The sequence below is a fragment of the Podarcis pityusensis genome, assembly GCF_964106645.2.
Source record: "Podarcis pityusensis genome assembly, chromosome: 13".
Taxonomy (NCBI): Eukaryota; Metazoa; Chordata; class Lepidosauria; order Squamata; family Lacertidae; genus Podarcis; species Podarcis pityusensis.
Genome location: NC_138038.1, coordinates 16,933,304 through 16,959,656, shown reverse-complemented (window position 1 = coordinate 16,959,656; position 26,353 = coordinate 16,933,304). Strand labels below are relative to the sequence as shown.

General features: G+C 48.6%; 3 protein-coding genes across 7 annotated transcripts in view; 2 read left to right on the top strand and 1 right to left on the bottom strand.

Annotated features, from left to right (window-relative positions):
* Positions 1–472, top strand: part of MYBPC2 (myosin binding protein C2) — a 68,018-nt gene extending 67,546 nt beyond the window's left edge. For all 3 annotated transcript variants that reach the window (XM_080976541.1, XM_080976540.1, XM_080976542.1), the window contains exon 30: positions 245–472. The gene's annotated coding sequence lies outside the window, so the exon portion shown is untranslated. The remainder of the gene's footprint in view (positions 1–244) is intronic.
* A 165-nt stretch (positions 473–637) lies between these two features.
* On the bottom strand, positions 638–25,899 carry GARIN5A (golgi associated RAB2 interactor 5A). 2 transcript variants are annotated; one of them, XM_080977154.1, is made up of 5 exons: positions 25,740–25,899; positions 6,852–6,994; positions 5,659–5,843; positions 1,749–1,989; positions 638–873 (listed from the first exon to the last, which is right to left on the bottom strand). In XM_080977154.1, the coding sequence occupies exons 2-4, from the start codon at positions 6,933–6,935 to the stop codon at positions 1,752–1,754; spliced, it is 507 nt and encodes a 168-aa protein (XP_080833280.1). In that variant the 5' UTR covers positions 6,936–6,994; positions 25,740–25,899; the 3' UTR covers positions 638–873; positions 1,749–1,751. The 2 variants fall into 2 exon arrangements, with proteins under 2 accessions (XP_080833280.1, XP_080833281.1); XM_080977155.1 differs by lacking the exon at positions 25,740–25,899 and adding an exon at positions 9,569–9,589.
* Positions 9,641–23,394, top strand: EMC10 (ER membrane protein complex subunit 10). 2 transcript variants are annotated; one of them, XM_080977071.1, is made up of 8 exons: positions 9,641–9,828; positions 11,609–11,675; positions 13,276–13,388; positions 19,708–19,812; positions 20,806–20,987; positions 21,849–21,942; positions 22,138–22,227; positions 23,269–23,391. In XM_080977071.1, exons 1-7 carry the CDS (start codon positions 9,691–9,693, stop codon positions 22,219–22,221), a joined length of 783 nt encoding a protein of 260 aa, XP_080833197.1. In that variant the 5' UTR covers positions 9,641–9,690; the 3' UTR covers positions 22,222–22,227; positions 23,269–23,391. The 2 variants fall into 2 exon arrangements, with proteins under 2 accessions (XP_080833197.1, XP_080833196.1); XM_080977070.1 differs by lacking the exon at positions 22,138–22,227 and having other exon boundaries at positions 23,269–23,394.
* Positions 25,900–26,353: the final 454 nt, after the last annotated feature.

Genomic DNA, 26,353 nt, shown 5'->3' with positions numbered 1-26,353 from the left:
TGGGTGACTAGAATTTGGGCCGGGGTGGAGAGGGAGAGAGCTGTGTATGTTTCGTGTTGGACCTGGTTGGCAGGAACAGAGCCTCGTGGTCCGAAGCAAGACTGAATGTGCAGGAACCGTGCACAGAAGCCGTGCTTACAAAATGGAGGAGGGATGCTTGAGTGTGCTTACCTGGATGAATCTGTTTGCCTCGCCCTACCCACTAGCCAACAGTGTTAATTCCTGCTCTGCTCTCTCCACACAGCTTACGATCACCCCCCTTCTTTTCTCCACGGTGTCCCTTCCCACCTCGTGCAGATGCTAAGTGGGGAAGGGGATTGAGGCGTCTTCACCTCCTCACCCCACTGAAGAAGCTACACATATCATGCTTGGATAGAAGGAAGCTACCACAGACCAGCTAACCCGCCCCTGTATCTGTCTGTGTGCCTGTCTGGTCCGTTGTTGTGTCAATAAAGTGACCTTGATGGGATAACCTGTGTGTGTCGCTTGTCCCTCTGGTTTTCAGGGAGTTGTTTTGGAAAGGGGAGCAGTGACTGAAATTGTTTGGCAGGCCACAGCTGAAGAAAGGGATCCATGATTGAGTTTTGAGGCTGGTCTGAGGGGATGGAACGGCCAAAGATCAGCCGAGTAGATAGCATTTGTGTTCACTGGTTTTATTGTGTGTGTGAGGGGGGAAGAAACGGGGGTGCGGTCTCCTCCTTGGGCGCGTTGCGACGACTTCACGTGAGGAGGAACGGTGTCTGGGGCCAGGCAGCCTGCCAGGGAGAGGGACCTTCCTCTGTATTAGTTTCGGGGGACAGATAAAAGAAATCCTTGGTTTCCCCAAGAGTCATTGTCTTCTTCCTCACCTGGAGAACACGCTTTCTTTTCCTCCTGATACAAAACACAAAGGAAAACAGAGAGAGGGGGAGACAGAGATGTAGGAGGCAGACGAACAATAGAGAAGATCCTAAAGCGCACTTGAGAAGTCGCAATTCCCCAGAAACTATAATACTTTTAGGCCTACCGATCCTTTGTTGACTGCCTGGCCAAGGCCTATGGTTTGCTGGGCCTCAGAACTTGGAAGCTTCATCAACTGGTTCTCCAGAGTGGTCACAACTGGTTCCCAGAGTGGTGCTGGGAATTGTCACTGTGAAGGGTCTTCTAATTACTCTCAGCATCCTTAACAAACTACAGTTCCCAGGATTCCTTGGGGGAAGTGGTATAGGAGTGCTTTAAATGCCAGGTGCGGATGTGAACATGGCCACTCCCAGACCCTCCAACTGCCCCCATTTTCCAGGGACAATCCCAGATTTACAGAAATCGTCCCAGTTTCTGATTTGATCCTGGAATGTCCTGCTTTTCTGTAGGATGTCCCTATTTCCATTGGAGAAATGTTGGAGGGTATGGAGCTATGTGACCATCCAGGCCAAGGAGATAAGTAACTATCCAACCTTTAGAAGACATCTGAAGGCAGTCCTATATGGGAAAGTTGTTTTTTTAAAATGTTTAGTGTTTTATTATATTTTATATATGTTGGAAGCTGTCCAGAGTGGCTGGGGCAACCCAGTCAGATAAGTGGGATATTATTATTATTATTATTGACTTTCTGCACACATGCCACCTTCTGCCCAAAGGAGCAGCCACTGCTCTCTCCCCTGATGTACCATCATCCCCAGGAATCTGGATGCTTCCTCGTTATTTGGTGCACCTGGTGAACTGGGACCCAGGGATCCGTTGGCTTCTTTGGGAAGCGAGCCAAGACTCACCTACTATTGTCTGCTGGGCCTCCGGCTCTGCTGGTTCACTTGCTCGTAAGCGACTGGAGCGTCAGATTGGTGGAAGCGCAAGCGGTAGAGCAGCCGTACCCACTGCCCAAAGACATGCTCTTGTTTGAGGGGGTGTGCCAGAAGTTGCAGGTAAAAGGTGCGGCCGTTGGCCAGGCGGATTTTGAGCTGGTATCGCGTCTCATCGTGGATGTAGATCCGGACAAACTTCAAGGGCAGAAGCCTGGCGGAGGAGACGGAAGTGTGCTCATCAGGAGAAGGTAGAGTGAGACACCTGCTCCCCAAGACCCTCCTGTGGCACAAAAGGGCCACTCTCACATCAGTGCGGCAGCTCCGGAAATCAGGCCGTTGTCACTGGTTGCCATTCCACCTGGGTGCTCCCTGCTGCACTGTAGTCTCAGCTCAAAGTGCTGGTGGGGATCAGCCTGAAAACCCTCAAACCGCTTAGGCTTACCCTAGTCTTTTTTGGTTAACAATTTTTATTTGCTTTTAAACAAACACAATAGCCATTAAATACTTACCTAGCAGTGCCCTTGAGACTGACCCAGAAACTCCAGCGGGTGCAGAATGCCGCGGTGAGACTCCTTACGGGGTCTTCGCCACGGGATCACATTCACCCGGTGCTATACCAGTTGCACTAGCTCCCGGTGGAGCAGGAGCAGGTTTAAGGTGCTGATTTTAACCTTTAAAGCTCTATACAGCCTAGGACCCTCATACCTACAGGACCGCCTCTCCTGGTATGTCCCACGGAAGACCTTACGGTCTTCAAACAAAAACATCTTGGAGGTCCCAGGCCAGAGAGAGGTTAGGCTGGCCTCAACCAGAGCCAGGGCTTTTTTGGCTGTGGCCCCGATCTGGTGGAACGCTCTGTCACAAGAGACTAGGGCCCTGCGGGACTTGACATCTTTCTGCAGGGCCTGCAAGACAGAGCTGTTCCACCAGGCCTTTGGCCAAGGCACAGGCTGACCCCCTCCTTTGGTAATCCTCATAGATCTCTAGCCCAATGGTTGCCATTAATATGATTTTGAATTGATTTTAGAATGAATTGATTTTAGAATTCTGTGTTACTTTTATTGTTGTTAGCTGCTCTGAGCCCAGCTTTGGCTGGTGAGGGCGGGATATAAATTATTATTATTATTATTATTATTATTATTATTATTATTATTACTACATCTAAGGGTGCTTGTTGTATCCATTGTCTTTAGACATACACTTACACATTCAACATTCAAATGTAACCTCTCCACTGAGAGTATTGAGTGGTTGGTATAACAAGGTCTTGATTTGGGTCATTAACGTAGTTAAGGGGCCCCTGTGTCTTGGAAGGTGTCTCTATTCATGATGCCTTTAACTGCCCTCCTGCGTCTGGTGAGACACTTGGGCATTACTGTATCCCAGATATTATTCTCCCGTATATTCAGGGGTATTTCAGTCTGGATCTTCCGTTGCTCAGCTATCGCATATGGTGCTGTGGTCAGTAAGAAGCCTAGTACAGTCGTGCCTTGGTTTTTGAACAGCTTAGTCCTCAAACATTTTGGCTCCTGAAAGCTGCAAACCTGGAACTGACTATTCCGGTTTGCGAACTATTTTTGAAAGCTGAACGTCTGATGGGGCTTCGATGACTTCTGATTGGCTGCAAGTCAGAAGCCGCGCTTTGGTTTGGAAGTCAAACGAACTTTCGGAATGGATTCCATTTCACTTCCAAGGTATGATTGTAGTTCTCTGTGGTGCAGGGTGGAGCTTCGGTCTATGTCCAAAGATAGCAAGGCTAAGGCAGGATTTGGAGAAAGAGGTTGGCCTGTAATTGCAGATATAATGGCTTACCTTCGTTAAGAGACTGTCTTTATCCATAGGGCCTTCTGAGAAGGCCCAGAAATGTCATCTTTGCCACCTGTACCCCAAGTCCTCTGAAACTGCTACGTACCATTGTTCCATCTACCTCAGTCGTGAGGAACCTCCGGTCTGCAGGGTTTTTTAGATTCTATGTCTGGGTAGCCAATAAGGTTCCCTCTGGCCCAATTAACTTCATGTCATTTATTATGTTTCTACTATCTATTTATTATGTTTCCACTTTTCACCCGCGCGAGTTAACAAAGCAGCTTACAAACAACAAATAACAATGACATAATGGAAGATCACGATCGCAACATAAATTGTATAAAATAATTAGCAAACCATCAGTGGAACAATTGCAAACCATCGGTAAAACAACCACCTTCTATAATACATTATTAAGAAAACACCCCTCCAAAGGCTACATAGCACAACCACAAGAAATTGTGAAATTCACAAAGAATGACAGCACTCGTAATCCACAAAACGATATTAACAACCGTAACAAAAACAAACAAAGGTCTGTTGAATTCACACACTCCCCACGGCTCATGTTTTTCCACTTAGTTCATAGCCCATGGAAGCTTTGGCCACAGTAACTGTTCAATCTTTACAGCAAGCACCACAGTTCTTTTTACTGAAACAGGTTAACTTGAATGTGTTGGTTGTATCCAGAATCTGTTTTTCTAAAGCATCTGCCTGGGGTTGTTTTCCTGAACACACTCAGAGAAAAGGCTGGAGAATTACTCTGAGCATGTGCAGAGGGTCCTGACGCATCACTGAAACCAGGACCTGTCCATCTAAAGCAGTGACAGGGAACTTGTGGTCCTCCAAATGTGGTTGAACTAAAACTCCCATCAGCCCCAGGCAGCACAGCCAATTACTGTTTATTTTAGTTATTTATTTATTTGATTTATATACCGCCCTTTATTAAAAGATCCCAGGGCAGTGTACCACACTAAGAAGATATTTTATGGAGCATAACAACAACAACATAATAATACAAACCTTAATAGACAGCGTACTAATAAAAAACTTTTAAAAACTATTATTTATTTTAAATATTATTTCTTTTCTGCTATTGCTATTGCTATTGCTATTATTTTTACTCTTTACTCTTTTTGGTTGGGAGCTGCCTAGAGTGGCTGGGCCAATGCAATCAGATGGGTGGCATATAAATTTATTATCATTATTACTCCTACTCCTACTACTATTACCATTACTACTATTAGTATAATAACAGCCCCCTGTCCCACATTTAACAGGCCATAGATTATTTAATGGCCAAAGGCCTGGGTAAAGAGAAATGTTTTCGCCTGGCGCCTAAAGACATGCACAGTGGGACCTCTGGTTGCGAACGGGATCCGTTCTGGAGGCCCGTTCGCAACATGAAAAGAGCGCAACCCACAGCAGCGCGTCTGTGCACGCGCGGGTTGCAATTAGCCGCTTCTGCACATGCGCGTGATGTCATTTTGCGCTTCTGTGCATGCGCGAGTGGCGAAATCCAGAAGTAACCCTTTCCGGTACTTCTGGGTCGCCGCGGGACGTAACCTGAAAGAACATAACATGAAGCGGACGTAACATGAGGTATGACTGTAATGATCTTGCCAAGTGAGCCTCTCTGAGGACAGCATTCCACAGATGGGGAGCCACCACAGAAAAGGCCACCCTCTGAGCCTCTCAGAGAGAGGGGGGAACATAGAGAAGGGCCTCGGATGACAAGCACAGGGCCTGGGGAGAGGCGTCCGTAGGTACTGAAGTCCTGAGCTGCGACTAGGTTATGCTGGGAATCATCTGGCAGGCCACAGGTTCCCCATTCCTGGTCTATGGTAAGCGGGTAGGATTACATAATCTGGAAGCAGACCTTCCAGGCAGCCTCAAGATTCCAGACCTTCTCTACGCCTCTTTCACCATGATTTAAGGCGGCAACCCTGGGAACACAGGCTTGAAAACAGAACACACTGCCTTAAAAGCAAGACCCACTGGAACCTTTGGGACTTACCTCCGAGTTGTAGGGATGCTCCAGGACTGGGCGGTAAGTGCTGAGAAAGGGACTTACCCAAAGAGCTGCAGCTCATCGTCGGGGCCTGGCGATGCTTCAGGATTGGGACACTCGCACTGGTACTGCCCTGTTAAGCATGAGCCGGGTCGGGCCAGCAACATGAGATCTGGCAGCTCCAGGCTTGGGCTGGTGGCAGCAATACCCACAGTGACCCTGTTGGCTATGTCTCCTGTCTTGGTAACCTGGGAAGAGAGAGACTCCCTTTCTCATGACTTCACAGAAACTGTCGCTAAAGAACATCTTGGGGCGACATTCACATCAGGACTATTAAAAGCAAGGAAGAGAGACATCTGGTCCTCCCAAACTTCAGGGAATTCCCCAAGCACTTAGTACCAGCTAAAATAGGGGCGAGGAAACCCAGTGGTGTAATGTGTATGGGGGGGGGGGACATAGGGACGGTTGCCCTGGGCGCAAAATTGTTAGGGGGGTGCAACATTTCTCTATGCAAAGCAGGAAGTGACCTCTCCAGACAGCAGAGTGGATCTTCTTTTCTTATCTCTGCGGCTGCAATCTCCTGGGTGATGCAGATGTTTTAAAAAAATAAATTCTAAATTTTCCAAAAATAAGGTAAAGGTAAATGACCCCTGGACGGTTAAGTCCAGTCAAAGGCAACCATGGGGTGCGCAATGGGATGAGCTCCAAAAATAGAAGACAATTAGTCAAACATTTTCAAATATACTTTCCCATGGTCATCGACTTCCCTTCCACCCTTCCGTGGTTTCCTCAAATTATCTATTACTGCTGTATATTATAATTATTACATACCTTCTTTTCTCCATCTTATTCTCAGAGTAACTTTTTCAAAAATCCACATGATGTATTTATGAATTTTATGTACTTAGAATCATTATAATCCAGAAGATCATAAAATATGTTGTGGAGAGGAAAAGTGCCATCACCCAGCCTGTATTGTAATCCTACACATATTTATGTAGATGAATCAGTTGATCAGCCAACTGCAACACATCTGACTAAGCTTGTTTTAGTCAAGTGGGCTTGCCAGGGTTATATCAGTGGTGTTTGGTGGGGTGGAAAATAGGAAAGCCAACACTGGGCGGAACCAACTAATTTGCTTTGCACTGCATTGGCTGTTAAGTATGAAGGCAGGCAGGTGTATTTGGCTGATGGGTTGCTTGGGGCAGTTTGCTCTAATGGGGCAGCCTCCACTGCGAGTCAAGTACCGAACTCACCTGCATGAAATTGCTTTCAAACAGGGGACAATCCTTCAGCAAGCCATATTCCCCGGTAGCTAGGCACCTCTGCAGGTCTCCCATTCCAAAACTTGGGACATCCAGTGGGCACAAAAGCGGTCCGGGCTACTGCAGCCTAGAACCTGTTTGGAGAAGAAGGAGGACATGGGAAAAGTCTGAAAGTGCCAAGAAATCCTATTCTGGTTTTATTTTTAATGTTTAAAAGGACTTTTCAAAAAAAAAGAAAAAAAGTCCTTTTTGTTGGGGATAATTCAGACGGAAATTCCCAGATGTCAAAAAAGGTTATTTATGTATGCCACTACTGTGGCCCATGTTTTGTTAGCCCAAAAATGGAAAACGAGCGAGGTCTCAATCATAGAAGAATGGCAGCTTAAACTGACGGAATAAACTGCGCAGCTTGCAGACTTAACATATAGAATAAGAAAACAAGAAGAACATATGTTTAAAGAAGATTGGAAAATGTTTATTGAATATATGGGAAATAATTGTGTACAGCTGTGAAAATCTTAGCAGCATTAAGATAAATTCAACAGTGTAAATGAGTTTTGATGGATGTAATAATGGAATACTGAATGGTTTATGTAAAATATGCAGGGATTTATGCTATGCAAAATGAACCGTGGAAAGAGAAGAAGGGAACTGATATTTTAAGGTTGTCTCAATGAATATTCTAAAATGTGAAACAGAAAAATTAATAAAAATTATAGAAAAGAAAAAAAAGGGGGGGGGGGGGAGAAATCCTATTCTGGTCACAAAAGACAATTGGGAAACTACAATGTCAGCTTTTAGACACTGCAATGTATCACCAGCCAAACATCAGGATATGGTGATACATCGTGATGTTGAGAAGCAGAGGGAGGAGCAAGCCGCATCTGCTCCAGCCCTGTGAGGCGTGAGGGTGAAACTGCCTCAGCTCCCTTGGCAGGAGTGGTGGTAGTTTCACCCTGGGGACTTTGGCAGCACATATAGTAATTGCAAGTCAATGGAAAACAGCCCCAATCTTACACTGGACGTTTGGTACCACTTACTATGGAATATAGCTATAATGGAACAAAATTAAGGTTTATACAAGGACTAGAAGATCCAGACACTTTTTATATGATTTGACATCCCTTTAAAACATATAAGTGTCCCTATTTTCCAGGGACAGTCCCAGATTTACAGAAGCCGCCCTAGATTCTGATTTGATCCTTGAATCTCCCGCTTTTCCTTAGGACGACCCTATTTTCAACGGAGAAATGTTGGAGGGTACAGCGTTATGTGATCTCCAAGGCAAAGAGATAAATAACTATACAACCTTTGGAAGACATCTGAAGGCAGCCCTGTATAAGGAAGTTTCTTGATTTTCTTAATGTTTTTATATATGTTGGAAGCTGCCCAGAGTGGCTGGGGCAACCCGATCAGATGGCGGGGTATAAATAATAAAAATATTATTATTATAGAATAGGACATCCCTATATTAATTGGAGAAATTTTGGAGAGTATTTGACAGCCCTCCAACCTCTGTTTAAATACGTCAATGAAGGAGGAAATTGTGGAAAAGCTGATTCTGAAACCGCTAAAAATGGAGCCAGTGCCCGAATTCATATGGAGCGAGGACAGAAGCAACAGAAATACAGACAGTAGCCCCTTCTGTCTCGATTTTCATCTGCTTGACCAGCCATCGGGGAAACCGCAGACTGCTCCCCAATCATCAGTGGCTAATGTTGGGCAAAAATAATAATAATAATTAAAAAAAAAAATCAGAGGAGGGCTCATGGTTCTGCAAGGCAGTAGAGAAGGAGGCAGCGTGTTGATGCACAAAACCCCCATTTGTTCTTTCTTCTCCCCCCCCAAAAAATAATTTGCTTCAAGCAAGGCCTGATTTAGGTTTGATGAGGCCCAATGCTACTGAAGGTCATGGGGCCCTTTATATGTGTAGCTGTTCTTTGTCAACAACAAATTGTCACTTTTTTGTGTTGAATATACAGTGGTACCTTGGGTTACATACGCTTCAGGATACAGATGCTTCAGGTTACAGACTCCGCTAACCCAGAAATAGTGCTTCAGGTTAAGAACTTTAGTTCAGGATGAGAACAGAAATCGCGCTCTGGCGGCGTGGCGGCAGCAGCAGGCCCCATTGGCTAAAGTGGGGCTTCAGGTTAAGAACAGTTTCAGGTTAAGAACGGACCTCCAGAACGAATTAAGTACTTAACCCAAGGTACCACTGTATGCTATATGGTAATTTATGGACCTAATAGGTATCTAAAGCCATTTGCACATGCAGAATGTAGGCACCCCAGATCTAGAAATTAGCAAACCAGTGGTATTTTAGGGAGCAGGCTAGCAGGCGGGGCCCATGACTTACATCAGAGGAGTCTATACAACACAAAACACTGTTTCTGTATGTAGGTTTTATTTTATTTAGTTTTTTCGCTTATATTTTGGAAATGTACATCTATTATTTTTCTTATTGGGGGGGGGGCAAGAGAGTGGGGCCCTGAGCTATAACTTGTTTAGCTTATATGTAAATCTGGTACTGGCTTCAAGTCAATAGGATCGCAGCCTAAATAGTGCACATTTATTGGGAGGCGACTGGTTCCCCTCCGCCGCCACCTGTTCTACGTCCACCCAGCAAGCTTCCCGCCTTTTTTAAAACCGGGTAGCATTCAGGGTAGGAGGTCCAGCCCCTGCGCGCACGCGCCAGCGAGCCAAACCTTCGGCGGCCTTCGATTGGCTCTTTTCGCCTAGCCGAGATGCCTCGGTTAACCCACGCCTGCTCCTCCTCCCATAGTGCCTTGCGGCCCGCTCCGTCACGTGACAGGGGGAAAAGGGAGCAATGGCCGCCGTGGGGGCCGCTGGAAGGCCTTCCAGCCGCTCCCTCCCGGTTTTCCTCGCTCTCCTCCTCCTGCTGTCGTCGCCGTTCCTCGCCCGGGCCGCCGGAGCCGGGAGCTGCCGGGGGGAGTCGGGCCTCAGAGTGAGTCTCCTGAGGGGTGGGTAATTAATATGCAATGAGGGCCGAGCGGGGATTGGCTGCCGGGAGACCGGCTGATTAGTATTCAAGAGCGTCTGCTGGGTCAGAGGAGAAGCCTGCTTAGTCCTGCGTTTGGTTTCGTACGGTGGCCGGCCAGGGGCCCCTGAGAAGCCCCATGGGCAGGACACGGGGGCAGCGGCCCTCTCAGAGCTGCGTACGCACCACGCACATTTAATCACGTTTCCCCTCCACGCACCCCAAAGGATCCTGGGAACTGTAGTTTTCTTAGGTAAAGGTAAAGGGACCCCTGACCATTAGCTCCAGTCGTGGCCGATTCTGGGGTTGCTGCGCTCATCTCACTTTATTGGTCAAGGGAGCCGGGATACAGCTTCTGGGTCATGTTGCCAGCATGACTAAGCCACTTCTGGCGAACCAGAACAGCGCATGGAAACGCCGTTTACTTTCCCGCCAGAGTGGTACCTATTTATCTACTTGCACTTTGACGTGCTTTCGAACTGCTAGGTTGGCAGGAGCAGGGACCGAGCAATGGGAGCTCTCCCCATCGTGGGGATTCGAACCGCCGACCTTCTGATCGGCAAGCCCTAGGCTCTGTGGCTTAACCCACAGCGCCACCCGCGTCCCTTCCCAAACGGCTTGCGATTACTTAAAACAAGGCTGTCTCTGCCCACAAACCAGAGGGGGAAGGATGGAACAGGAAACCAGCAAACGAGTGCCACTTCCTAGGCTCTGTGGTTGAGACCACAGTGCCACCCAGCACCCTTAAACTACAGTTCCCATTGTAAAGCATGGGGTGCTTTGCAATGTATAGCATATATACAGACAGATTCTGGAGGTGGCATAGAGCCACAATGACTGGTAGCCTTAACTCCCATGAATTTGTCTAGCCCCACCCCACGTTTGGATCTGTGCCAGGTTGTGACTGTTGCAGTGTCTTGTGGCAGTGAGTTCCAGAGTTTTTAGCTTTCTTCTTTCTGAGGACGTACATTGTTTTGCCTGTCCGGAAAGTCCTAGCATTCAGCTTCTTTGGAAGGCTTGAGAAACTTGGGTGTCCAATTCGAGTGTTATAAGAGAAGGAAAACAGCCTCTCTTGTCCACTTTCTCCTCTTCAGACGTAATGAGCTCCTGCTTAGAAATGAGGCAACTGCTCCAGCAGGAGTTCCACAGGGTGTTGTTGGCATCACCAGGTTGGGACAGGTGAATTTCCAGTGACTTGAACTGGCTGCTGTGTGGCTAGAGAGGTGTTTTTCTTTGCACTTAGCACAACTTTTAGCTAATGAAGTCTGTCATACTTCTTGCAAGTCACTTAAAATGGGTGGAAAACCTGTTGCATACACACTATAACGTCTCAAGTGGCATTTTATGCATCTGAAGTGAGCTCTAGTCTAAAAAAGTTTGTCACAATGAATCAGTTAGTCTTTTAGGTACTATAATATTTAGTTGTATTTACATGTCAAAAATCTACTTTTTCTGGCATTGCCCATTGTTTTCACCCAGAATGAAAGTATCAGTATTTTGTAATCCGTGTATGCCACCAAATCTGTGAGAGTCTGTTCCCAAGCAAGACATGCTGTGTATACTGGCATAGAGAAGCTCTGTTGTATTTGCTTCATGGCAATCAACAGTGTGCTCTTTAAGAAAGTAGGTGCCAGGCCTGTTAAATAGTTACACATGTGGGATGGGAAAGAACGGGCACAGCAGAGGATGGGGACAGAAGCTGAAAGAATATCAGAATCACTCTCTGATCTACCTTTGCTCCTTCCAGCCAGGTGAGGCCCGTGACACTGAGGCCTGTGGACTGAACCTGCAGCTGGAGCATTCATTTGAGTTGGGTGAGTTGATGGGGTAGGGATGGACCCAAGGGTTTGTGAAGCTTGATTAGGCAACATACCCAGGGTGGGTGAAGGTTCATGGCATCAGGCTCATCCACAACCTACACACTCTCAGCTGAATGTCTATATTGTATAATCATAGAATTGTAGAGTTGGAGGGGATCTGAAGGGTCATCTAGCCCAACCCCCTGCAATGCAGGAATCTCAACTAAAGCATCCATGACAGGTGGCCATCCAACCTCTGCTTAAAAACCTCCAAGGAAGGAGAGTCTACAACCTCCTGAGGGAGTCCGTTCCATGTGTTCATAAATGTATACATGTGGGGATCTTTTCATTCGTGTGTAGTTGTAAGTACGTGACTCACCTTGGATATTTTGTGATAATGGGGGCTTGGCATTGCAGAATTATTATGAGCTTAATTATTATTATTATGGCCCTACTGGGTTCAGGAAGGATGCATTTTGTTCATTAATGTGGGTTTTGGGGAGATTTTCCCTAATTTGCATGAGGTTATAGGCATCGGGGAATTTTCAGTTTACTTTGGGGGGGAAATCTGATATCCCAGAAAGTGATTTGATTTAGTATGCTTATTTTACTTGTAAACATAGCTAAAAGTTTTGAAACTGCCAGGCTTGCCTGATGCATTTGCAGTTGGCATCAGTTCACTATTACTAATGAACTTATGAAACGGGGGGGGGGGGGGAATCCATTAAAAAATGAAGCACCCCACATTGCTGTTGCTGCTGTTGTGCCCCTCCCAGATACAAGCTTGGATTTTATCTCCTGCCACAGGCAATGTGGGGTGTAAGTCACCCCTAATGTTGTATGTGAAGCAGAAGAGGAAGAGATTACTTTGTAGAGATTGCTTTGGATATGACGAGTGAGGCTTGAGAAGGCCTTCTCCTTCAGAATGTGGGCTGTAGTCCATGAAAGCATAAATCATAACTTTCCTCTTCCATGCACTCTTGCAAAACCCTGGCCCTTGTCCATTCCGTTTCCCCCAGCAGTACTGTCACTGGAAAGCACTGTAAGTTTCCCAGACTAGCTGAGAGGAGGGGAAGCCCTGTCCCCTCTATTCTGTTCCCAGTTCCTGGGAAAGGTGAAGTGAAGCACCCCTGCCCTCAAGTGGGGCAACTGCTGCATTGAGGAAAGATTAAAGAAGAGTCCCTCTGCAGCTGTCCAGCACTTTCACATGCCTACTTTCGCCCAAGAATTTTTGACTACGTTTGTCTTCCAAAAATAAAAGTTCCTTAAAAATACATATTTTAAAATCCACCAAGCAATTTCTTGTTTAAGTCTTCAACAGTGCCTGCTTATGTAAACGCATCTGTGCGCACCTGTTCTCTTTTTGTGCTACACTGGGGTCTAGATTGTGTTGGTAGGGCTTGGCTTGATGGTTGTGTGCATTCCACCTCTGAAGGGACAGAGATGTGTCGCACCAGTGGATTTCTGATGGGAGGTCTAGTTGGAACTAAGACTCTTGGGATCTCCAGATCTGGGCCTTGCTGGTCAGGAGGTATATACAGAAAGAGGCGTGGGACTCATCCTACCGGAGTTTGACCGTGATCCAGGGCCCTGTGGGATTTTCTTTCTCTTTCAGATGACAGCATCCGGTTCAAAAAGCGGGGCACCCTCTTGTGGAGTGTGGGCCCCGACTCCAGCCTCTCACTAAGCCAGAAGCAGTTGTCTGAGGAAGAGCGCAACAAACTCAGGGTGAGTGTGGGTGGAAGAGGAGAAGCCTTGCCTTCACCAGGAGAAGCAGTCTCAGTTAGCTAAGGGGCACTTTGAAAGAGAGCGACTTTCTTCTAGTGAGGGTGACTCATGGATGGAAGGGGGATGTCAGGGAACTGCCATCGGAAGGAAGGGAAGTGAAAGGGCTCACACAGGTTGGGAGAGACTCAGCAGCTGAAGAGGGAACCAGTAGGGGGAGAGGAGCTGAGCTGAGGGAAAGGGAGCTGGAGGGATGGCTCAGAGACACTTCCAGCGAAAACAGTGGGGAGGTTTCAGGACCTCCTGTAGGGACACCCACTCCTCGCCGGAAACTGTCACGCAGAGAGTCCAGAAGACGTGTTTCCGTTAAGGAGCTTTTATGTTGGAAGCGATTCCGAAAGCAACCACTGTCGGAAACTGCCAGCGACTGACGGAGCCATGTTTAAGGGGCTCCGTTACAGACAGAGGTTTGCAAACTTGACCAAACTCTGAGGGACTAGGATTTTACACACAAGCAGCTCATCGTCCCATCACAGCATTCCGACAGTCTTCGTGAGCAGCTTGTGCAGGAGAAGGCATCATGAGCAACCCAGCCGGAACCGGAGAAGCAGGAGCTGGAGCGGGTCCAAGCCTGGAAGAAAGGTACCGGGTGTTGGAGGTCCAGCTAGCGCTGCAGACGGCGAGGCTTGAGGAGAGGAGGGCTCAGGATGCAGACAAAAAGGGGAAAGACACCCAGCTCGTCAGAAAGGTACCAGGATTGGTGCAGAAGTTTGGGGGGGAGCCCAAAGACTATCATGGCTTTCGGACAGAGATGCAATATGCCCTCAATCTGCAGTTTGATGAATTCCCTGACGAGGAATCACGAGTGGCTTTCGTGATTGGGCATCTTGAAAAGGGGGCGAGAGACTGGGTTAGACCCCTGATGGCAGCGAATAGTGACGTCCTAAAGGACACGATGAAGTTCTTTCGCGCCATGGATCTGATGTTTTCCAGTGATATTGAACAGGGAGTGGTCCGCAGACAGTTAATGGCTTGCAAACAGGGGAGCCGATCTGTCCGTGAGTACTGGACTGAGTTCACCATGTTGATCCATAAATTGGGGTGGGATCTATCGGTGGAACCCATTCAAATGCTCTTTGAAGAAGGGCTTTCTTCGGCTGTGAAAGACGAACTTTCCCGGGCGCCCAGGGCGGAGTCTATGGACCAGCTGACCAAATCAGCGCTGACCATAGGAGCGCGCCAGGAGGCGAGAGCATTGGAGAGGCGGGAAGGGAAGGGGGAACGTTGGAAGGAGTTCCGCATTCCAGACATTCCAGAGCCAACTTTCCCGCCGGCAGAGCCGATGGAAATCGGAACAGCGCGCGCGCGCGCAGTTTCAAAGCCCAGTGAGGGGGGAAAGAAGGAGGGAAAAGGCGCCCGGAAATGCTATCTCTGCCAACAGCCAGGTCACTTTGCCAGAGTCTGCCCCCAGAGGAAGGAATGGCAAGGGATGGTAGGAGCTGTGGAGGGAAGAGAGGAAGAAATACCGAAGCAAGTAAAAGCCAACGCCTGGCTGCCACCGTCGGGGCACAGCAGCCAGGCCAAAGAGCAGTGAAAGTGCCCACGCCAGAACCTCCTAAACCCGCCCTAGTGATAGAAGTGGCGCTAGAGCTGCCAAACGGACACCCTCTAAAGATAAAGGCGCTGTTGGACTCAGGCAGCTCCTGCAATTTCATGAGCAAAGAGTTTGCAGCTGAACACCAGATACAGACGATCCCTTTAAGCAACCCCCTGCAGGTGACCACGATCGATGGCAGGGAGCTGTTGGGAGGAGAAGTCAGCTTGCAGACCGTCCCAATGATAATGAAGGTGGCAAGGCACACCGAACTGATAGCGTTTAATGTGGCCACCTTGGGAGGAGCTCCCATTATATTGGGGATGAGCTGGCTAGCGTTACATGATCCGCTGGTGGGCTGGCATCAGAGAGTGGTTTCTTTTGGTTCAGCACATTGCTTAGAACACTGCAAGGAGGGAAAGGGTTTGGCAGGGGCCCAAGCCACCCTAGCAGGGACTGAAGTAACGGAGAACGTGAAGGTACCACGACAATACGCAGATCTCCGCGACGTCTTCAGCGAAAGGGAAGCTGACCAACTACCCCCGCATAGACCCTTTGACTGTCAAATCAATTTACTCCCTGGGGCACAGCTCCCTGTAGGCAAGCTGTACGCCATGTCAGACAGAGAGATGCAGGAGCTAAGAGAGTTCATTGACAAGAACCTGAAGAGAGGGTTCATCAGAGAGTCCAGGGCGGTGGGGGGCAGCCCAGTGTTTTTTGTGGATAAAAAAAACACGAACAAGCCGAGGCTTGTGTGTGACTTCAGGGCCTTAAATGCAGTGTCAGAACCAGTGGCTTTCCCTATGCCCAGGATTGACGACATTTTGACAAGGGTCAGGAAGGGAAAGATTTTTACTAAACTGGACCTAAGGGGGGCGTACAACCTGATACGAATAAGGAAGGGGGATGAATGGAAAACCACCATGTTCACCCCTTTGGGGGCATTTGAATATTTAGTTATGCCCTTCGGCCTACAAGGAGGCTCCGCGTGCTTTCAATCGTTTATGAACCATGTCCTGGGGCCTTTGCTTTACAAGAATTGTGTGGCCTTCTTAGACGACGTGTTGGTGTATTCTGAGAATGAGGAGCAGCATGTGAGAGACGTCAGAGAAGTGTTGAGCAGGCTGCAAGCCAACCAGCTGTGGGTGAAACTGGAGAAGTGTCAGTTTCATACCAAGGAGGTGGAATTCCTGGGGTATCGCCTGTCAGACAAGGGATTGGCCATGGATCCCGGCAAGGTCCAGGCGGTGCTGGAATGGAAAACACCCAAAACAAGGAAGGATGTGCAGAGGTTCCTAGGATTTGGGAACTTCTATCGTAAGTTCATCCGAAACTTTGCCCACCTGACGGCGCCCATTACGGACTGTCTCAGCAGTAAGAAGAAGTTCGTTTGGACTGAGGAGGCGGAGCGAGCATTTGAGGAACTAAAAAGGGCCTTCGCCTCGGAACAACAACTCCTGCATGTGGATTTACAAAAACCGATGAGAGTGGAAACTGACGCATCAGACAGAGCTATTGGGGCGGTGCTTCTGCAGCCAGGGAAGGAGGAGTCAGAGTGGAGACCGTGTGCCTTTTTTTCGCGAAAGCTGAACAAATCCGAGAGGAACTACACGGTGTATGACCGAGAACTACTAGCCATTCATGAGGCGTTCCGGAGATGGAGGCACCTGCTAATTGGCGCACAACATAAGGTGCAAGTGTGCACTGACCACAAGAACCTAGAGTATTGGAGGACGGCACGAGTGCTCAACCAACGGCAAGTGAGATGGGCCCAGGAGTTCTCCAAATTTAACTTTGAGATTTGTTACGTGCCAGGCCCAGAGAACATTAGGGCGGACGCTCTCTCACGCAAACCTGAATATTTGGAGGGGGAGGGAGCACCCGAAGAGAGACATGTCATTCCAGAGGACCGCTGGGTGTGTGGGGCGGCATTGGTGGGACAAAGAGAACTGGTAGAGGAAACAGAGAATGATGAATACGCCCAGAATAAGCTCAGAGGTCTTAGGGGTGAGGGAGAGGAACCAGGGGGTTTCGAGGAAAGAAATGGAGCTTTGTATTACAAAGGGGCACTGTATATCCCTGAAGGAGACTTAAGGGGGAGGGTACTCAAGCAGTTGCACGACAGCCCCACGGCGGGGCATTTTGGACAACACAAAACCATGTGGTTGGTCACCAGGGAATTTTGGTGGCCTAAGGTGAGGGAAGATGTACGGGAGTATGTAAGAGGGTGTGAGCAATGCCAGCGAGCCAAAGGGGAGAGGCGGGCACCGGCGGGGCTATTAGAACCCTTACCAACCCCAGAACGACCTTGGGAGGCAGTGTCGATAGATTTTATGACTGATCTGCCGAAGTCCAAGGGGAAAACAGCCATCATGGTGGTGGTAGACCTACTAACAAAGATGTGCCACTTTGTAGCCTGCTCGCATGCAGTCACGGCGGAAGAGACAGCGAAGTTATTTGTAGAACACATTTTTAGGTTGCACGGGGTGCCATTGAGGGTGGTCTCAGACCGAGGAAAACAATTTACTTCCAGGTTCTGGAGGAAGCTCATGAGCTTACTGCAGGTGGAGGTCAACTTTTCGACTGCCCGGCACCCTGAAACCAACGGGCAGGCGGAAAGAGCAAACGGGGTCCTCCAGCAATACCTGAGGTGTTATGTCAATGACAGAGAGAATGACTGGGTAGAAAAGTTGGCGCTGGCGGAATTTGCCTACAACAATGCCGAGAATGTGTCCACAGGGATGAGCCCCTTCTTGGCTAATTATGGGTGTCATCCCAGGGCTTTCCCAGGGGGAGAAGGGGAGAGATGGGGTGTCCCGGCAGCCGAGCATTTTGTAGAAGAAATGGAAGCAATCCATCGTCAGCTCCAACTCAACTTAGAAAGGGCGAAGGAAGAATACAAGAGGCAGGCAGACAAGAACCGAAGGGAAGGTGAAACCATAAGGGTGGGAGATAGGGTGTGGCTGGCAACCCAAGGGTTGCCGTTCAAAGGAGGTTGTAAGAAATTAAGACCCAGGAGATTGGGTCCCTTTGAGGTCATTCAACAGGTCAACCCAGTGGCTTTCAGGCTCCGGTTACCCAACCACATGAAACTGCACCCAGTATTTCACAGGTCGTTACTGTCACCGTATGAGGGGGGACGAGAAGGGATGGCCACTCGGGGACCGGTCATAGAAGAAAGGGAATGCAGCAGCCATGTGGCAGAAATCCTCGACGCCAGGTGGAAGGGGGATCAGGTGGAGTATTTGGTAGCGTGGGAAGGAGAACCGGAGTCAGAAAACACTTGGGTAATGGCAGAAGATATCAATGACGAGGTATTGATAGAAACGTTCCATCAAAGGTTCCCAAGGAAACCTCAGCCTGTGGAGAGGTTCCGGAGGGAATACTTTGGGACCACCGATGAGGAGGAGGAGTTGGAAGGATTCTCGGAATCGGAAGGGGAAGGGGAGATGGACTCTGAGGAGGAGGAGTACTTCGAGACCAGGAACCGCAACAGGTGTAGAGAAGTGTTCGGGACATCGGAAGATGAAGGAAGTTCATTCCGGGGTTTTGCCTCCTCACCGCCCGTAGAGGAGGGGGCGAGAGGGGATGAAGGGGGCCCTGGAGGGGAGGTGGATGTCAGGGAACTGCCATCGGAAGGAAGGGAAGTGAAAGGGCTCACACAGGTTGGGAGAGACTCAGCAGCTGAAGAGGGAACCAGTAGGGGGAGAGGAGCTGAGCTGAGGGAAAGGGAGCTGGAGGGATGGCTCAGAGACACTTCCAGCGAAAACAGTGGGGAGGTTTCAGGACCTCCTGTAGGGACACCCACTCCTCGCCGGAAACTGTCACGCAGAGAGTCCAGAAGACGTGTTTCCGTTAAGGAGCTTTTATGTTGGAAGCGATTCCGAAAGCAACCACTGTCGGAAACTGCCAGCGACTGACGGAGCCATGTTTAAGGGGCTCCGTTACAGACAGAGGTTTGCAAACTTGACCAAACTCTGAGGGACTAGGATTTTACACACAAGCAGCTCATCGTCCCATCACAGGGGACTTTGGTGATGCTGCACTTGGAGTGTGTGTTGTGTGCCATGCACCTGCCAGCTACCAGCAGGACAGTGTGTCTTCTTCTTTGACGATCGCTCGTAGCCAAGTAAGATTGTCTTCCATAAACACGGTTTTAACAGTGAGTCCATAAGTGACTGTGGAGGCCAATTCTGGATCCACGCATCCTTCCACAATGGGGACATAGGTTTCCGGGCGGGAGTTGATCATGGTGAGGGTTTGCCAAGTGTGCCTTCCTCTTAGTGCGTTTCTCCCTTTCGTCCTGAGTTCGAGCGTCTTCAAAGCCCATGACACCTTGGTAAAGGCTGTTTTCCAATTGGAGCGCTTGCAGGCCAGTGTTTCCCAGTTGTTGGTGTTTATGCTACATTTTTTATGGTGGCTGTGCCTCTGAAACAGAATTGTAGCATCCCAAGGACCTTTTTTTTTTAAAAAAAGGAGCAAATTTCTGTCTCTCCTGATAGAAGTTTGTAAATACTTCACTTTCCCATTATTTCCTTCTGTATGTTTTTAAAGGCTCTAAATTACTATCTGAAAGCAAAATAAGCCATGCAGAACTAGTCAAATGTATTCCAATACCATTGAGTTTTGATTGTGTAACCTTGATATGGTTCCTTTAGCTGGGGTTTGGGGGAGTTGGGCGCCTTGTGCCTCCTTTCTACTTAAGTGTCTCTTCTCCACAAACCCCAGGAAGTGGCAACAGAGGGTGGGATGTACCGTGTGCGGATCCCACGACGGCCCCTAGGCAGCATGGAGGAGGCTGGAGTTGAATACGTCACCTCTTTCATCCGAGCGGTGAGTGCCTTTCATGGGGAACCCTGGGCAGCGGTCCTACTTTTCTGCATGTGGCGAGTGCAGATGGAGAAGCTGAATTCTGCCCAGCATCTTGGACCGACATCACCTCTTTGCCAGAATACCCACAAACGGGTGGATTTCTTTCTCCCATATACACCTGCCTGGACTTTACAGTCGGGTAGAGGTGACTTCTTAGCAGCACTGTAGGCAACATTTGAGAGGGCATTCTCAATATTGACACTCAGTTGCGGAGTCCCCTCCCTTCACAGATTGCACTGGCACAAACCCTGATGGGCTTTCAGTGCCAGGCAAGAAAACATTTTCGCTCAGGCCTTTGGCCACACTGGATGTGGAGTTGCATAGCCTGCCCCCCCCCCCTTTGCCCCATTGAATTATTGTATGTGAAGGTGAGGTTTTCTGTACTTGGTTTTCATTGTGTATTACGTGTTTACATTTTACACTGTAAAATGATTGCCTTGGAATTGTTTTAAGGAAGAGCAGTCTAAAAACTTGCTAAATAAGTATCTAGCCTAGGCACATGACAGCTTTGGAAGTGGTTGAGGGTACATGTATCTTTTGTGGGGGTTTGAGAGAGGGAGAGCCAGAAATGTGGGGAAACATTGGCTTGGTTCCTAAGTTAGAAACTTGTCTGTGATGCTTCCTAAAGGCGCTAGGGGGCTGATTCGGCTCCAGAAGAAAGGAACTCCTTCCTTGTTGGCACAGCTACCAAGAACCCAACTCCCACATGCACTTGGGGTTTGATCATTATTATCCTCTAATCTTAAGAAACTGGCAGAACGTCGGAAGACAGTGGCCAAGTTCAAAATGAGTCTGTCTCTGGACAGAGGATTGCCTGCTGTGGGCTCCATTTACTCACCACCGGTGGTTTTTTAGCTGAGCCGAGGAAGGCCAGCTTGCGTCCCATTGCTTGTTTGCGTTGGAGAAAAGGGTAAGATGGTCTACAACTTCTGTCTGTCTTCCCCTTCCTTGCAGTGCTCCATGGTGGAGTCTCATCTGTCAGACAGGCTGACTGTTCACACGGATGTCGCTGGCAACATCATTGGTCTCTCCATTGTCACCATGCCCAGTTCCTGCCATGGGGCTGAGGTGGAAGATGTGGACCTGGAGCTCTTCAATACCACCGTCCTCCTCCAGCAGCCCATACCAGCAGCTGTGTGAGTCTCTGTGTGCAGTTAGGCAGGGCTGGCAGCAGGGGTTCTGGTAGGCAGCGAAGTAGGTAACAAATGCATGGAACTCACTGCCACAAGATGTGATGAACACTTGCTTAGATGTCTTGTATAAATGAGGGGAGGGACCGCAGAACATTGTTTTGTGTATTATTAATATTATTACTTGGTCCATGGAGAAAACTGTACAGTGGTACCTTGGTTTGCAACCGTTTTGGATTGTTGTTGTTTAGTCGTGTCCGACTCTTCATGACCCCATGGACCAGAGCACGCCAGGCACTCCTGTCTTCCATTGCCTCCTGCAGTTTGGTCAAATTCATGCTGGTAGCTTCGAGAACACTGTCCAACCATCTCGTCCTCTGTCGCCCCCTTCTCCTTGTGCCCTCCATCTTTCCCAACATCAGGGTCTTTTCCAGGGAGTCTTCTCTTCTCATGAGGTGGTCAAAGTATTGGAGCCTCAGCTTCACGATCTGTCCTTCCAGTGAGCACTCAGGGCTGATTTCCTTAAGAATGGATAGGTTTGATCTTCTTGTAGTCCATAGGACTTTTTGGATTACAACCCTTTTTTTTTTTTTTTTTTTTTGAGGCCCCATTGGCGAAAGCGCGCCTTGGGTTACAACCTGTTTTGGTTTACAACTGGACCTCCGGAACGGAATATGATTGTAAACCAAGGTACCACTGTATTGAAATGTGTTGGTCATATCACATGTTGTAATAATAATCCATTTATTTTTAGCAGCAGCATGAGGATTTGCACCTCCCTCCGCGCTCTCTCTCGTTCTCTCTCTCTCTCTCTCCTGGCTTTGACTTCTTTTTTTGCCACTGACGGCCTTTTGCTTTCTTCCGCAGCCCTGAGACGGCAGCGTTTATTGAACGCATGGAACAAGAGCAGGCTCAGAAAGCCAAGAATCCGCAGGAGCAGAAATCTTTCTTTGCCAAATATGTAAGTGGGGATGGGGAAGAGCAGCTGCCCAGCTCCTCCCTTCTCTTCATCTCCCCTCCATACAAAAATACAGAATAAGTTCAGGAGTCCGACTGCTGGCTTGACTCTGAATCTGGCCAAAGCACTGCTCTTGGGTGAGGGTGGAGGGCGATCCCTGCTCCCTACTCTGATATCTGTTCTCCCCAATCCCTGCAGTGGCATTTAATTCTGGGCGGGGCAGTGCTTCTCCTAGCAACCAGCTCTGCAACGGCCCCTCGGGAGCCAGGACGACAGCCCTGAGCAAAAGTAAAGCCACACTCAGCTCATCTTGCTTCCATCTTCCTCCTGCACACCTTCAATACTTTTCGGTGCTCCCCTTTCTCCCTCCCTCCCACACCCCCGCCAATATCTCCCTGAAAGGACACCCCCACACACAAAAAAGCCTTTCCTGTAAGCCTCTTTCTGTCTCACAACCTCTGTATGAGGATGAGAAAGCTTTGGCCCTCCAGGTGAAGAACTCCAGCCCCTGTCAGCCCCAGGCAGCATGGTTTGGGGAGATGGGAGTTATAGGATGTTATAGGAGTAACATCTGGAGGGCTCTGGGTTTCCCACCCCACTGCTGTCTATCAAGGTGGAGGGTGCTTAAGGTAGATAGATGCATCTTCCCCCATTCATCACCTGTGGATCGATTGACTCAGTGGGCTGGTGTTCTATTTTCTAGTCCCTGGTACAGTACATTCCAAGAACAGCCAAAGCCTTCAAAAGCTTGTTGCCACATTTTGTTTTGATTTCATTTACCTACTACTTGCCCTGTTTGAGTCAAGAAACTCACCTCCTCTGCCCCTGGTTGGATAGCTCTTTGTGAAAAGAAAGCCAGGCTCATTTTATGGAAACAGGAGTCTAGCCCTTCCTCTGTGTCCTTTTCCGTTTCGTCCTGCCAGGCTCTCGCTCCCTTGCACCCCACCAAAGCATGGCAGAATCAAAATTCCCTTTTCTGGTGGAAGGTCCTTCCTTCTTCATGGGCACAACCCCCTTTCCACTGGCTGTCACGGAGACTTAACCATTTTTAATCCCTGGTGGCGGGAATTTTGTGATTGGGATTTGGAAAAAGGGACCATGTCTGCGTGCTGTTGGGGAGGGAGGGATACATAACACGGAATGGCGTTTTGGTTTTCAAGTGAACCCTCTTCTGGAGTGCGAAGTGGCTGATGGGGGTGGGTCAGACCTTGAGGGTGGTGGGGGCACTTGTTGCCATTGCCCAGGAGGAGAATTCAGGGAAGGAGCAGGTGCATTGCACAGGAGGGAGAGCCTCTTTTCAGCTGTAACCTCTTTCTCTTTCTCCCACAGTGGATGTACATCATCCCCATTGTCCTGTTCCTCATGATGTCTGGAGCACCTGACGCAGGGGGACAAGGAGGAGGCAATGGAGGCAGTGCCGGGGGAGGGGGGCGGTGAGGGGAACCTGTCTTTCCTACGTTGCGGGAAGGAATCGTGTAAATAAATATTGTTGGAGGAAAATGGCATCTCTCCTAGTTTTGATTTGTGGGGGAGCAGGGCCAGGATTGATCATGAAATAAGGGCTGCTAGAGTTTGAGAGGAAATGCCAACTTGCCCTGCTGTCAACCCAGGTAGATTCGCTCCCAAGTAACCACACTACTGTGTCCCTGGGCACTCTAATATTTATGTCCGAGTGACTCAAATTTTGCCTTCAGGATTCAGAACAGGAAATGGTTATCTGACCAAGCCCTGCAGCTGAAACTGTCCACAATTCTAGACTGTTGTATCCCTGAAAACATGAGGACTAGGAGCTTGCTGGGTTAAAAAAAAAAGGTTGTAGAAGATATTTGTAGGATGCCTTTGTTACTAGCAGAGGAGATGAGGCTGAAAACAGTAGTACAGGGAAGAGATGTATAGGTGGAATCAATAAGTTACAGCTGGCTCTCCTGATAATACTGAAAACAAAAGGAACAACCGACAGCATGCTCAAAATAACCCAGTTACCAGGTGCCACAGCTCTATCTATGGAACCGAGTGTGTTTTTGCCAATTCCCGTCCTGACATTGAAAGAGGTGGATTCAAGCCATCCGCTTCTGTGCATTTTCTAGAGCAAGAATTCTCAAACTTTCCATGCAGACCTGCCTGAGATGGCTAAAGATTACTGGGATTGTCAGCCACAAACTGGTGGTGCAGGGCACAGCCGGTCACAAAATGGAGGCAGGTGGAGGCAGATTTGGGCATAAATTAGCAACGACCAGCATCATGCTGTTATCTAATCCATTGAATTTGCTATAGATTATTTGCCATAGTGGTTTCCTTGTGGCAAGGAGTTTCATAATTAACCTTTTCTCAAGCCAAGCACAGGCATTTGCTCTGGGAGTTTTGCGGTGCAGCTTCCACATTTTAGGCAGAATTTGCTCACCTCAGGGCTCTAATTAGAGAAGCGTAGTCTTTGCTATTTTCCCCTTTCTATGTGCCTCTTGAAGTAATTTTTAGCCATCACCTGAAGCTTCTGCTTTTGCTTCCTAAGAAAACAACCTTGCCTGTTTCTTTCATCCATCCTCTCTGGTCCTTTTACATTCACTTCCTATGGCAGCCCCTGTAATACTCTTCCCTTTCTTTTCCTGGTTTGGTGGTGGTTATTATTATTTTAGCAATAATATCTTTCTATCTCACTCTTGAATTTCCTTTAACACTTCCGGGCCTTTCTCCTGAGAAGGGGGGAACCTCCCTGCCTCTGAACCTCTCTCTGTTGGCTACCTTTGCTCAGCATGTAAGGAGTGACTCTTGCTGGCATTAGTTCAACCAAAAGGCTTTGGCAGGGCTAGAGAGCAGGGCAGGCATGGAAGAAGTACTGGGCAGGCTGTGCCACTGAGGCCCACTGGTGTATCCCAGTTGGAAGAACTGTCCTAGAGGTCAGGGGCAGAGATGGGAACTGCTCTCGCTGGACTTAAATCCCAATTGAATCTCGGGTGCTGTTTGTTGCAGGCAAGGGCAGGAAGTGTCCAGCAGAGAAGAGTCAGTAGTTTCTTTTCAAAAAGTGGCTCTGGGAGTTTACCTTCCCATCCATGTGAATGGGCTCATTTCTACCATGGGACTTGTGCCGCTGCTTCACTGAGCCTGGCCTTGGCAAGTGGCCGGTGGGAAACACTTCCATTTGCTTTGGCAGCAGCGTCAACCTTGGCTGGTTAAACCGGCCTCTGTAAGAAGGCAGCCTGTCTCTTTATGAGCAGGGGAACAAATCAGCTATGCAATGTTGCCTTCACCCTTTAGTTCCCCAAGCTGGCCTATAAGGTCAATAACCCGTTCCTAATAGGCTCTTGCCCAACCCTGCGTCAAACACTTAGCAGGCAGAACATTCAGCTAGATGGATGGAACATCTTTGAGAAACTTGCAGACTTGATGTCTGGCTTTGAGTGGAGCTGATGTGCTTGTTTAATCAGGAACTTTGTCTCCTCCTCTATTGAGTCATGCTAGATTTTGTGGCTGGAATGTGAAGTGCTGCTTCCTTGGAACACTTTGAATGTGAGGAATGTTGCATCCACAAAAAGGTGAAGAGCTATGGGCCAAGATAGCAGTAACAGCTTCCCTGAAGCTACAACCAACTAAGGCAAGTCAGAGAGCAGGGCCTTTCTGCACCATTGCCAGATAGTTCCAAATATTCCAGGTTAGTTGCCTTGTAGTAGTTAAGAGGGGGAGGATGTGACAGGTAAGAGAGACACACAGTAAGTCCCTGTTGCTTGTTGGGCAAAATGAGCCACTCCCAGTTCTTAGCAACTACCATAAACCATATGAGCACCGGCCGAGACTTTCCTGCCTACCTGTTACGACCCAGAACCCAGAACGCATGGATCCCCCGTTGTGGTGGTCCTGGCCGGTGTTCTTCCATGCTGCGTCCCTCACGATTGTGGGTCACTCTTGTGGCCCAGCTGGGCTTCCTGTAGCTTCCTGTCCCTGTGTTGCCGCAGCAACAACAAAGGAACAGAACTTGGGAGTGGGGAGGAGTTCTAGAATGTGGGATGCACAGGAAGGCAAACGCAGAAGGTATTTGGCTTCCTAGGGGGTGTGGCCTAATTGTGGAGCTTGGACCCAGAACTCTTGGAAACAGGAGGATCGTGTGACTGAATGTGGAGATGAGAGCTTGGAGCTGTGTGAAGGAGAGTCCGTGAAACAGATTGGGCTAGAGTTAGGAGTCGAGCCAAGGCCCCATGTCTGTTTAATACGGCGAGTAGGCTATGAGCCTCCACACAGCTAGTATCCTTACCCCAACAGTCTGCCTGGAATAAACTGAAGGGCTACACTTTTGCTTGTATTGTATAATTCTGCTTCCAAGGCGGTTCACTGGGGCAGTTGTAGGAACTGGTGAGTTGGATGCAAGCCAAGGGGATGATTAAAATGCCGCTATGGAAGGAAGCGAATGCTGTGCAGGGAGTTT

What these genes read in the sequence shown, in the direction of transcription:
- GARIN5A (XM_080977154.1), bottom strand. Translation starts at nt 6,935, where the DNA reads ATGGGAGACCTGCAGAGGTGCCTAGCTACCGGGGAATATGGCTTGCTG. An exon ending in TTGAAAGCAATTTCATGCAG is followed by an intron (nt 5,844 to 6,851) that starts GTGAGTTCGGTA and finishes CTCTCTTCCCAG; the next exon opens with GTTACCAAGACAGGAGACAT. An exon ending in GATGAGCTGCAGCTCTTTGG is followed by an intron (nt 1,990 to 5,658) that starts GTAAGTCCCTTT and finishes CTCCTCCGCCAG; the next exon opens with GCTTCTGCCCTTGAAGTTTG.
- EMC10 (XM_080977070.1), top strand. Translation starts at nt 9,691, where the DNA reads ATGGCCGCCGTGGGGGCCGCTGGAAGGCCTTCCAGCCGCTCCCTCCCG. An exon ending in GGGGGGAGTCGGGCCTCAGA is followed by an intron (nt 9,829 to 11,608) that starts GTGAGTCTCCTG and finishes TGCTCCTTCCAG; the next exon opens with CCAGGTGAGGCCCGTGACAC. An exon ending in CAGCCCATACCAGCAGCTGT is followed by an intron (nt 20,988 to 21,848) that starts GTGAGTCTCTGT and finishes TTTCTTCCGCAG; the next exon opens with CCCTGAGACGGCAGCGTTTA.